This window comes from Ornithodoros turicata, chromosome 2 (genome assembly GCF_037126465.1).
Source record: "Ornithodoros turicata isolate Travis chromosome 2, ASM3712646v1, whole genome shotgun sequence".
In the NCBI taxonomy this organism is placed as follows: domain Eukaryota; kingdom Metazoa; phylum Arthropoda; class Arachnida; order Ixodida; family Argasidae; genus Ornithodoros; species Ornithodoros turicata.
Genome location: NC_088202.1, coordinates 121,533,942 through 121,546,580, shown reverse-complemented (window position 1 = coordinate 121,546,580; position 12,639 = coordinate 121,533,942). Strand labels below are relative to the sequence as shown.

The 12,639-nt window shown below is 47.9% G+C and overlaps 1 protein-coding gene across 5 annotated transcripts in view; it reads left to right on the top strand.

Annotated features, from left to right (window-relative positions):
• LOC135386023 (protein TANC2-like) overlaps positions 1-9,973 on the top strand; it is a 127,001-nt gene extending 117,028 nt beyond the window's left edge. For all 5 annotated transcript variants that reach the window (XM_064615734.1, XM_064615733.1, XM_064615732.1 and 2 more), the window contains 8 exons: positions 1,148-1,475; positions 2,322-2,497; positions 2,606-2,738; positions 5,246-5,337; positions 5,475-5,627; positions 6,720-6,820; positions 6,878-7,030; positions 7,095-9,973. In XM_064615734.1, the coding sequence (XP_064471804.1) occupies positions 1,148-1,475; positions 2,322-2,497; positions 2,606-2,738; positions 5,246-5,337; positions 5,475-5,627; positions 6,720-6,820; positions 6,878-7,030; positions 7,095-7,197 (1,239 nt within the window). In that variant the 3' untranslated portion in view covers positions 7,198-9,973. The remainder of the gene's footprint in view (positions 1-1,147; positions 1,476-2,321; positions 2,498-2,605; positions 2,739-5,245; positions 5,338-5,474; positions 5,628-6,719; positions 6,821-6,877; positions 7,031-7,094) is intronic.
• Positions 9,974-12,639: the final 2,666 nt, after the last annotated feature.

The window sequence follows — 12,639 nt, the reverse complement described above, 5'->3', positions numbered from 1 at the left end:
ACGGTTACGCCACCGCAGCTTCACCGTCAGTCTCCTTTTCATCAGTGACATGGCCGTGCCACATGCCACGTGCGACATGCCGTCCACTCGTTGGTGGTAGCCAAGGTCGTTCTCCGAAGCCAAGGTTTTCCGGCAGATTTTCCAGACGAATGTCGGCACAGTTCCCCCTGAGGTCGGTCCAGGACACTGAGCTAAGCACTAGGACGCGACTAACCAACCTATTCCCCGCTCATTCCTACTGTCCTCTATCCATCTGTCCACGTCTGTACGCCACTCACAGCACAGTTTCTTCGCGGCAAACATGGAATCAATAAAAAAAGTCTGCCTTTCCCACCGTCCATGACGAATCCCGGTAGCAGTTCTTACAGTGATCGTGGTGGCATCGTGCAGTGTGCGACTATTGCAGTGTGCGTTAAAAACGTCAAATAAACGTTTAAAGGTGTATATGCCGCTCTTGCCACGCACTCTAACCAGCGCTGATGCGACGAAAAGGACGAAGCATGCGACCGGCAGGAATGCCGTGAAGCTAGCGCGAGATGCATTGATGGTCATATGGACATAGACATAGATTACAATAGATATGTCATACGATAGCATACAAAACGTGAAAATGTATTTTTTTAACGCGACAGAAAGTATTCTCTATATACGAATTTTATCAAGCATTGATCAGAGCTGCCGGCAATTTGTCACAAATGCCTCATTCTGCAATATAACAGTTCTCAAACTTACAGGTTATTCGTGGTCAAGAAATGCAGGTTGTACCCCGCAAAGAACCATATGACTACACACTGTAAACTATATTCTACATTGTTGAAAGGTGAAAGTCACATCCGAAACGAACATCGTTTGATATATTGTTGATATCCCCTAGTCTCTGGTTTTCGTTATGGATATTGTTTGCTGATGGACTTTCAGCATCTTGTAACGACTTGCTTCTTGTTCGCATTGAGGAAGCATCAGCGAACCCTGGTCAACCACCCGTTAGTTTCTATGGACGCATTTAAGTTCTCACTAAATGTTGCTTTTGTGCCTTAACTGGAAGCACACCTGGGAAAAGAATAACCTCATCTCATCAAATGGGCTCATTGAAAACGAAGTATTCCACTGACGCATGGTGCTATGTTCTTTTTCTTTCTCCTAATAGGTCTGTGATTTTCTATTGGACATGATCGAAGTGCAAGTCAACAAACAGGATGACTTCAGTGGGCACACCGCCTTGACAGCAGCGAGCCTTGCAGGACACAAAGACCTGTGTACACTTCTGATGAGTAGAGGAGCGTCCTTGTTAGTAAAAAACAACAACGGAGAGCCTCCGCTCTGCTGTGCCGTTGCGGAGGGCCATTGGGCTGTGACCGAGCTTCTCCTGTGCCACGCGAAGGTTCTGGAGCAAACAGAGAGTCATGGAAGAACCGCTCTTATGTTGGCAGCCGCTGAAGGACACATCGGTGTTCTTGAACTCTTGCTAGCAAAAGGTAACTTTGACTCTGTACTGACCAGGGCCGTATTCCCAAACCATCCGCAACTTCGCCCTCAGGGCGCCCGTAGCCCAGGGTTCCTTGAAGACGAACATCCCCTGAGGGGAGCATACGTTTCTCGAACGTAAACGTGCGCGCCCTCAGCGAAGGGCTGGGGGGGTCGGGGGGCTCCAAGGGGATTCGGCCCGATTCCTCGTAAAATGAGGCAGAAGCGCATGCGCAGGTCCCCGCTTTATTTCCGCTTCTGGCGGCTATCGTCTGCTACATTGGTATCGCCTGTTCTGCTTGCGTTTGGCTTGCGAACTTCATGTCAATATTGTGTTCCGATGTTGTACAACTGTTGGGTACTTCGGATATGATTTGTACCCATCTCGTCATCGTCTCTTTATGTATGGACGCGATCCATGCATGAAATCGCACATGTCCTCCATGTTTGTTTCGAGGCGAGCGTCCCTCAGGAAGCGTACAGGGAGCTCACTTGGCTGGCGCGCGCCCTTGGGGCGCCCTTGCAGATACGGGCGCTTTGGGAAACGAAATTCTCCTCCCTCAGGGCTTGTGCTTACATAGTGAGCCCTCAGGTTTGGTTGGGAATACGGAAGTCAATTTTGGGACTCAGCTCTTCAGTTGTGGATACCATAGTAGAAGCACGCATCAGGTGCATCCAGCTGGCAGCAACAATAGTGCACCTATCGACAAAATTGAACTTTCGTAGCACTCGCTTGAAACGCATATGTGTTCCAATGTAGTAGCATTCTGACGTCAAAGTTAATGTTATATCCCTGATTATGTTTGCTGTGCCATACAAACTACAGTCTGAACACTTTCCTATTTTTCGTTTTGCAGGAGCTAATGTGGTAGCCAAAGACAACGAAGGGCTTTCTGCTCTGAGTTGGGCGTGTCGCAGAGGTCAGCTGCAGGCAGCACAGTGCCTCCTAACGCACGATGCAAATATCAACCACAGTGACAAACAAGGAAGAACTCCACTCGACTTTGCAGCCCTTGAAGGCAATGCAGATGTGGTAAGAGAAGTATGCATGTAGTGAATTCGATTTTGGGCAGACATCATTTCTGTCGCTCTCTTTGGATGCATTTCATAGTATGCTACAGCTCTGACGTCGTACTTCCAGGTCGAGCTGCTCTTGAAGCATGGCGCTGAAATTGAGCACGTGGACATCACTGGCAAGAGGGCCCTCGATAAGGCAATTGCGTCGGGAAATCTCGGTGTCATCAACTGCTTCTTACAAACAGGAGCAAAAATAGGTGTGTAGTATTTTGGGCAGGAATGGCATATCAGTACTGACAGGTGAGGGTCGTGTGATACAATGCGCGGTACATTCTGTTAGATCAAGCCTTCTGTTAACCAAGTTTGACTTGCAATACCGAGCTCACAAAACCGTGACAGAAGCACTTGCAGCACACTGTCATTCAGCACACAATAATCTTCCTGAGACATTTTTAGGGAGGTGTCTATTCAAAATACCCTGCTGCCTAAGAGAACTGCATTGCGTGAGATTCTCTGATAATGTGTGACTTCGGCCATTCAACCGCGCGACCGACACCTGTACACACATTTTGCTTAATGTTGTACAGATTTGGACAAAGGTTTACGGAACACGCGAGCAGTATACTTTTAAATGCGGTTGCGTTTCTTTAAAGGGACGGTCTCATCCGTTCCAGTCAATTTCGAAACTATAGTGTAATTTTATTCCTCGTGAACCACTGACCACGGTATCGAAAATCCCACGCGAAATAGTGGCCTAGATTGACTGTTATTGGATGGACTAGATGACAAGAGCAGACGCCGAATGCTGAGAGTATGCCGGAATTCTCTCTGTAGAAAAACGAGAAAAAATGGCTCCCTAAGAACCAGTGCGGCCGTGCGGGCATCTGAACGGCACATTTCTCCTCTGAACGCCGCCCTCTTACTCATCCGGTTAGGGAGTGATGTCACGCCGCAGGAGCTTCTGCAGCTGCGGCAGCAGCGCTGATCTTTAAAAATCGTTTATTTAATATCTAAGTACTTTAGCTGAGTAGATTGTCGACCGACGCCAAACATAGTGGCATCGGTTTCATTGATGGGTTTCCGGATGCGACCGTCCCTTTAGCGCACTTTTGAAGCCTCGGTCAACCCGCGTCGCGTCAGTTTGAGAAGGAGGCACATCCGAGAGGGACCCTCTCACTCTCGTGACGCAACGTCTCCCCCCCTTACATCGCGCCAGCTCCAGCTGAGAAGAAACCGGCGGGCGCGCTCGCTCGCTCAGTGCCCTTACCAGCTCGCGTGGCTCAGTGGTTAGGTTGCTGGCCATGTCACACCGTTTGAATCCCGGTGCCGGCTGTGCTGTCTGGGGTATTTCCCGGGTTTTCCTCAGGCGGCTTTAAGACATATGTCGGCATAGTTCCCTTAGAAGTCGGCCCAGGACGCACATTCTCCCAGGACGTCAGTCGTGACGTTGCCCACCTCTGTGAGGCCGACAACGGCGATCCCTTTCACCACCATCGCTCAGTGTCTTCTTCTTCTTTTTAAGCGATGAGAGAGGTCAGCCAATATTTGACTTGCTACTCTTTGGAGAAAAAAAATTCAGTGACTTCAACAGTTTTCACAGCGCGTCTCGCATGATGTCGACCGCGTCGTCCTGCAATACGGATGCCGCGGGTGGGCGGTGGACAGGATGGGCACAGGACAGGTTGGACGGTGTGCTGCGGAGCATTCGCGCAAGTATAAAGTTCGCAGATGTGCCGCCATCGCTACGGGAGATGCAGACACGATGGCCGGAACGTAAGCAGCGTGCGGCCGATAATGCCAGGAAGCGCGACGTGTGACAAAGCGTGCCGACATTACAATCGTCCAGATGTTCAGAAACGCACACCAAAGAGTACAGGGACTTTGACAGGAATTGAACGAGCTGACAGACGACACCCCTGTTTCTGCACGAGACCCATGGCAGCCATGGGTTTGCCGTTGCACCGCACGCAAATCATGTACGGCCTCATCGCAGGCACTGTCCTTCGTCTGCTGCAACCCGTCGCATCTCCTACGCGTTTAGCAGTGCGCCAAAGAGTACAGTGAATCTTTTCTTCAGCGCGACAAACTAGCGCGGGAGAAAGCGGGCCCGTTCACGCGTGCAGAGGGGTGGAATAGTGCGCTGGTAGCTTATTGCTGCAGCGGTTGACGTATGGCTTGAACGTGCTCGCAAATGCGACGCATGTGACGAGCACACTCGTTCACCCTAGGAAGTCGTGCTGAAGAAAAAGTACGCCGCTCGCGTGATCCGTAAACTTGTATCTGAACCTGTACATAGCGACTACATAGCGACTGTAGTGGCGCCGCTACCGCATTCGCTACATTCTTCGGAAGCAGAGCAGCAATCCCAATATATAGTTTAAATTGGTAGCGGCAAAAGTATTTCTGCTGCAAATTCATGTAGCGACAGACTGTTTCTCCGTTACAGGCACGTTCCATGCAATAGAAAAAAGGGAAAATGCACCATGCGAGAGAAAAAAGACAAAAGCGACACACCGGCAAAACAGTTATTCTTTTTCTTCCTACTTCTTTTATGGATCTGGTGATCATCGTAGATTGCAGCGACACTAGTATTGCGTTACTTTCCATTGTTTTTAAATGGAAGGAAACCGAGAAACATGCTCTATACGTTGTAGATGCATGTTCCCTTCCCGCTAGTTACAGTATGTTTGCAGCGTAGCTTTCATTTCGTTCTAGAGTGCTGTTATGCCAGTTTGATTCTCGAAATTCTTGTGTTTTCTATCAGGATCTCAAACATGGGAAATGGCAGCTGAAAAGCCGGACATAGTGTACCTTCTGTTAAATAAGCTTCATCAAGATGGAGTTCTTTTATACAGGGTATGTACATATCCTACTACGCCTTTGTTACAGCTGTTGACAAAAGGGTTTGACGTAATAACGTACTCCGACCTATTCCTTCTCGCACTGAAGTATATTACACGTCCAAGTGTATAATATACCGGTCTAAATTGCAGAAAGGTCACTTAAAAGAAGCCACACACCGATACCAGTACGCCTTGAAGAAGTTCCAGTCTGCTTTGTTAGACAACGACGAGCATGGCAACAGCTTTCTTCATCTGAAGCACCAACTGCTCTTGGGGCTGGCGAAATGCAAACGAAAACTAAACGTACGATATCCGTTATGTCTAAGACTTTTCTTCAGCCTTTTGTCAGCTGAGACGAAGTCTCCTCCCGTATGTACCTGTTTCCATTGTAGGATAATAATGACATTTATCAACTTGGAAACATTTTGTAACGTGGTAACCTCTGGTTCCAACGTTGCGTGTTCGAACCCGGCTGAGGACGTCAGTAATGTGGTGTCATTGGACAAATTGCGTACACGCGTTGTCCTCCATGAGGGACGTTAAAGGGATGTTCGCTCTTCAAGCACCGTACATTTTTGTTTCCACGGGCAGTGCATCCCCTAATTTACCGAATCCTTGCTTCACTTTTCGCCTAAATGAGCGGTTATTATGAGCAGAGTTATTACCAGCATAATTTCAACGCACACGGTTTGAAATTCCGGCGCGGAGAAACGTATGCGCGGCGTCAGTGTGACGACGTTGTGACGACACGGGGGAGTGCCGTTTGACCTAACCTCAACTGCGCGAATGATTTGCTTCGATCGCTTCCGCCCCAAAATTCCCCGCGTCCCGCTGCGAAGAATACGCGAGGAGAAGGTCACGTGCTAGCATGCTCGTGTAACGAGCGTAGGTAGTGTACTTGAAGGTGACGTGTTAGCGTGCTACATAGATGTGCGAGAGCACGCTAACACGTCACCTTCCTGACAGAACGTCGCGGAAACGTCACGCAAGCTGATGAAATTCTCCTGCTTGCTCGTCTCCGCGAGTCCACTACCAGCTTTCACGACAGAATACGTGTAACTATGGAAATACGTCGGTTTCGAGCAAAAGGCTCGCAAGAGAGTTGGCTGGTGTCAGACGCTTCTGATGGACGCATTTATTTTCAGTTACGCTTGGCAGTGAGCTTTCTCTTACAGCACCGCGTGCTGAGATTTCAGCGCACATTAAGATCCCTCATATGGGCAAAATTAGTCCACGGCTAGACCACAGTGGCGTCACTCGTGATCACATTTGTCGTGATCACACTGTACGCGGATTTACACTTAGCAACGTTTAGACAAAGTCACGGAAGTACGTGACGTTATCGTAGCGGCCGTTGCACTATTATACGCATTAAAATGATGTTTTCTTTTTCAGGAACTCGATGCTGCCATGGCGGCAGCTAGTCAAGCTATAGACCTGCGTCCGAGTAGCTATGACGGCCATTTTGTGAGGGCTAGATGTTGCAAAGACAGAGGGTGAGTTTGTCCTCATCTTGCTGAACAGCATTCGCTCACCTGTGCGTCCATGCGCAGTTACCTAGAAGGAGCTCAGAGGGACATCGAGGAAGCCCTTCGCTTGGCTCCTATTTCGAGCCTAGAACTAAGGAGATCCATCTTGAGGGTTAAGGAGGAAATACTTTCTGGAACAACGGGACAGTCGTTGTCAGAAAGCCTGTCATCTAGAAGGTACTTGTGAAGGTACCCCCGAGTTACTTGTGTCCTCTACAGTGATTACGATTATTCTTTGCAGCGACTTGGGATTAAGCAAGTTACAGTCTGTCTCGACTGACACCATGGACCAAGTGTGCAGTATCCCATCGGATAGTCGACTAAACCTCTCGGTCCGTCTCTGAGCAAGAAGCAATAGACAAGACAGAACAGTGGACATTCCTAGAGCAGTCTAAAATCACGTTATATTCAGTTCAATTCATTCGTTTGTATGTTAAAGACGCGAGCGGTCGCAAAAGTAGCGAAAAAAATTGATATTTATTTTATGCGCGATTGTATATACGTACATTTTCTGTGTATTTATGATGAAACAGATACTATGGTTGCAATTTTTATATTTGTTGCTCTAGATTGCAATTATTCTGAATCTATCTCGTGAAAAACAAGCCATTACGAGTGTTCCCAAAGTATATGTATTAATTTCTGTACACTGATACACTCTCACTTTTGGTTCATTCCATGTTTTTAGTTATTATGACAGAGCTGCATTATGTGCGTAATTTCAACGTGCTGTAATATGTATAACGTTTCTAATGATATATGACATGACATCATGTCAAAAGACGAGCCCTGCTTCTTGTGGAGTCCGTGGAAGAATCGTGGGGTTTAATGCCTACATGTCAACACACGTGAGAGAACCGGTGCCGTGGAGTGTAATTTCCATGGAGTTGTTGATGCAACGATATCTGTAACATGCTCTATAGCGAACCACGGGGGAAGGACGACCATCAGAACCACATCGTGTCCTCGTCTTGCACGAGCCTGGACGTTGGTTTTCTGTTTGTTATTCGTGAAAGATGCCTGTACGGCGCTGTGGCTTCGTGATATTTCTGCGTTTTTCCTTTAGAACGAACGTACAGCTGTCCAGGTTATGTCAGTTTCCACGCAGCAAATATTGATGTACTTGTACCTAATCACCAGTATTTTTAATTAAGCTTCCCGTCACGCCTCGTGGCCCAGTCGCTTCTGCAGGCACGTTGTTCTGTGAGGAGGAGCACCTTATTGTCGAGTAAGGTTACCCGGGTTCGACTCCCGGCGGTCATGTAGAACACTGGGTCAACACCAGAAACCTTCGACAGAACAATATATCCCCTTATTTCTTCCATGGTACAGAGATCTTCAACCTGACATTCTTTATAGCTTTTTCTTGCTCATGTGTGCTGTAGACTTTACTCCACACGTCTTTTGCCCCTCCGACGACTCAAATAGCGCGAGCGGAGCCAAAGCCTGCCAGTACGCGACGTACATGCTTTCCGAAGTGTAACAGGGCCGATGTGTGATGCCCCCCAACCAACCGAACACGAGTCATCCACCATTATCAGCTACTATAGTTCTCGTTTTATTACATTTAACAAAGTTTGCTGTGGTTGGTTGATATAATAGTTCCCTTAACAGCATGCTGTTCTGGTGTGGCATGGCGACGACACCTGTACTCACTGTGTTTTTTAGCTGGAAGTGAGAAGTTTTTGTACTGTGTAGAAATATTATTTGGCGGTACAATGAACTCTTTAATCACACATATCGCACGCAGTGCCGTTGATTTACAAAGTAGCACTTGTAATAAAAGAAAAATTCTTGGAATGGCATCTATAATACGCTTTAGAGTTCAGACTGTAGACGTTAGAACCTTTCATCTTAAGTTTTTGGCTCTTCCTTGGTAGTTGCCACATAGTTGGAAATTTGAGCATATATTTCAGTGATGCTAGGTAGAGTATTTCCAGATATAAAGTAGCACATTTCGCCCGCACTATGCAAGGGTACCACTGGGACGTCGGACGTCAACCTTTCGTCAACGATACCTGATGTTCTCGGAAATCACGTCGAAATTTTCTAGGTTCAGTATTTATTTCTGTCAATTAGGAAAAATTGTTGGACCAACACAGTGTGGATATCCTATTCCGCCATTTTCTTCAGCTATCGGGCATCACTATAGCTCTGGAATGTGCTTAAGCGAAACAACAAGCGTTGACGTTACGTTTCCCAATTGTTTCAAATTTGATTACAAATTAATTTCTCTGGGAATACCCTGCCTATAGTATAACTGATGCCTTTCTGCTTGTCTCAGCAACACGTAGCCTTGTAGTCTTCAGTAGTATCGATCTAATCTAAACCAATCCAATCTATCTTCCGGCGTTCTCATTAACTCTTAGAAAATGTTTTAGACATTTATAATGTTGGTAAAAACGGTCACACCTTGATTGGTTCGATTATCTGTTTCAATAATATAAATATTTATCATAGCACACAATCGTGAGCTGCCAAAAACAGGCCTGATACTCTAATCTGTTATCCGTGTGTGACCTTGATTCGATAAATTCGGTTATTTCGCAGCTCTTCGTAGTGTGTGAAAGTAGCGTAGGTGTGTTGTTAAAAAATTTCAAAAACCTGACAGTATTAGTTAGCAGCCGAGAGCAAACACTTGGTGGACTACGACTGCTACTGAACATTCCAAACGTTAACGGATTGGCTTCTGTATTATCTTGATTGGCAAAGTTACAAAGCGGTGCGAGAAAATGATTGGGAATATTACCAGATTATTGTCTTACACAGACTGTAAGGGCTCTATTTGCTTTACGCTGTGTAGTATTGACTTGCAGCAACGCGTATTTATTATTGTTTTCCAAATGTTCAACAGAGGATTAGTTTAACTGTCCGTAGGCTGCCATACATGCCTAGTTTAATGAATAGTTATGAATTGTCATTAATATTCCGAATGAAATGCAAGCAAGTGGTGAGCGTACGCGCCCTCGGTGAGGGTTACTTCTGAGTTCACCATTGCTGCTTGCAATATATGTACATACATTTGTGTATAGATTTGCAGTCTGTGTGATAGAAAACCATATGCCCTTCTTATGTCGTATGATTTTGCGAAACTGATGCAAATAAATGTGATGAAATTATTATGATTGATGGAAACTGCTTTCGATTGGCACTTTGACCGGGGCATCACCCGCTCGTTTCTTTGCTTCTGTGACATTTGTGGTAGGTTCTACTCTCGTATTCCCTGGGATAAGCTTATCAGCAACGATTATCAATATTAGGCAACATTCTTCCGGATGAACGTTCTGGAGTCACTCCATCCTGAGCCCGCTGGGGAGTGTGGCGGCGACGACGACGATGTGACCCTGCTGCGACGCGCTCACGGGGGGAGGGGGGGGGAGGGATCTATTTATTTCGACAGGAAAAGTCAGTCAGAAAGGACGGCTTGCTATTCCTTGTTAAATAATTCCTTAGTGCGTGTTCCTGGGGTAGTTGGGGTTCTTAGTGCGCTCACAGGGGTGGCATCCTATGTATTGCTCCATAGACGAAAGCGTGCTGGGCGAACGCAATGCATCCTGGGCAGGCAGGTCCTAGTCACACGTCACAGCAAACGTCAACGCAGTCGTGACCTTAGAGATGGCCGCGCCCGTGACCGGTGTTGTTGTTTCTGTGCGACGTTTTGGACGTCTTTCAACCACGGTAATTATATTTATCCGATAAACTCGGAGTAAAACGCGCAGTTTTGTACATAAGGCCTCGTACTGTTGACGACTTCCAAAGTTGAGATGACGACCGCGGCGTTAAAGGGACCATGAAAGGATATTTGACAAGCCCGCGATCATTTTTAATTTGTTCCCCTGTACTAAAGCATTCACTCTGTGAAATATGAAGTTGAAAACGGTTCAAATAGCGAAAATATTATATATTAACCACAGGCGTGAACTGCAGCTGCTACCGCCCGCTTCCGGGGCGAACTGGCCGTGACATCATACACAGAACACGTTGCCGATTCGTGGACGGGCTTTTGCGAGCAAACTGCAAAATTTGCAAACACGCTTGCATACTTCGCCATGAAATATGTTTCAATTTTACCTGGAGACAAGATTGTATTTAACCGTTGATCCTACGAAAAATGTAATATAGCCGTTGACTGTCAGCATGGTTACCGGAGCACGTTTTCCTCTTTGAACTTCTTCGTCAGAACATACCTCCGTCGGTGACATTTTACGAGCTGCTGAGTACCGAACGATCCATAGACGCTGTGTGTGTCGCATAATCTCTTCCTCCATTGCTGACAATTTGCCTTTCGCCATATGTCAAGTGATTTCGACGGCAGATATACGACGTCGTTGTTGTCCAAATCGAAACCGTGCACCCACATGGTCCCGCGGGCTGTGTCCTCCTCGTCGTTCACAGTTGGCTGAGAGAATTGGATGGCGATGACGTAAGCACGCTTCGAAGACATATATCCAGCAGTCACGCCCTGCTATTTTTGTCTGATAACTGCGCCCCCGTTGTACTGAATACGGTTAAAAGTCGATGTGTGTACGATAGTGAGGGATCATGAGAACGCTTTCCTGCAGAGTACCCGGAATTCGCGAAAATCATTTCATGGTCCCTTTAAGACGCACTGAGCCGACGCGATATACTTAAACTAAGGAGAAACGGGCTGCCATGTTGCGGAAGAAGCACCGCATAGTTTGCGCTGGCAAAATACGTTCATCTCTTGGCTTTATGCCAGCGGAAATATGTCGGCAAGCGATAAAACAACATGGAAACAAAGTCACATGACCTCAAAATGACGCTTTCTATGACGTGTGACCAGGGCAAGGTGGCGGTTTTTCAAAAAGCACCTCCTTGAGGGTAGTTACAAATATGGCGGATTTATGTCACCCCTGTGACCGCGCTGGCCCGTCAGTTCTACCGGCACCGTCCTAGCGTGAGGCCACGAACATCTGCCCGCGTGCACATTCCATCACCGCCGGTTAGGGCTCATGTGAAGCAAGACCATCTCCTCTACATTTTGGTGACCCGAATGAGAGTCCTATAGGGAGTGCGAGGCCGCGACATCAGAGTCTCGCGCTCACCTACCAGTTCCGGTACGTAGCGGTAGCCGACGCCACGGCACTACTTCTCCAGCCGGCGTCTCGGCAATCCTCACGGCTGACGCAGCCTCGCACTCCCTTGGACTCTCCGACCTTTCACTCCTGTACCGGTCGCGGTACGCCGTGGTCACACAGGTCTTCTCGTACTTCGTGATGGCACTCCCCAGCATCACCTGCAGCGACACTTCGATGAGCAACGTGCTCTTCTACCGGTCACGGTACGTCGCTGATCTTTCGCCCTGACGCCGCACGTGCGCCAGCTTGGCTCGCTCGCATTCTGGGAGACGCTCGCGGCCATGTCTCACGCTTCCCCCATCGCCCTGCATTGATCTGTCACTGTGCACCATCGACACTGTCTCAGGGGCACAATGCACAGCGCACTACACCGCGAACGAACGTCGACGCTCGCTATCCTGCTGTTGCCGTCCACACTCCCACGAACCCAAGTTACGCGCAAGCCGCGCGCCCAGCAGCCCCTTGTCCACGAGTCACTGTCATTCCCCCTCCTCCGTGGTATCGACACGAGCCTCAACTACCTCAACCACACGCACCGCTCCGCGTCTGAGGAGGGGAGTGATGTGGCAGCCCGTAGACGACGACGATATGACACTGCTGCCGCGTTGGCCAGTCAGTTCTACCAGCACCGTCCTAGCTCTGCCCGCCGAGCATTCCCGCCATTACGAACATCTGCCCACCGGGCCA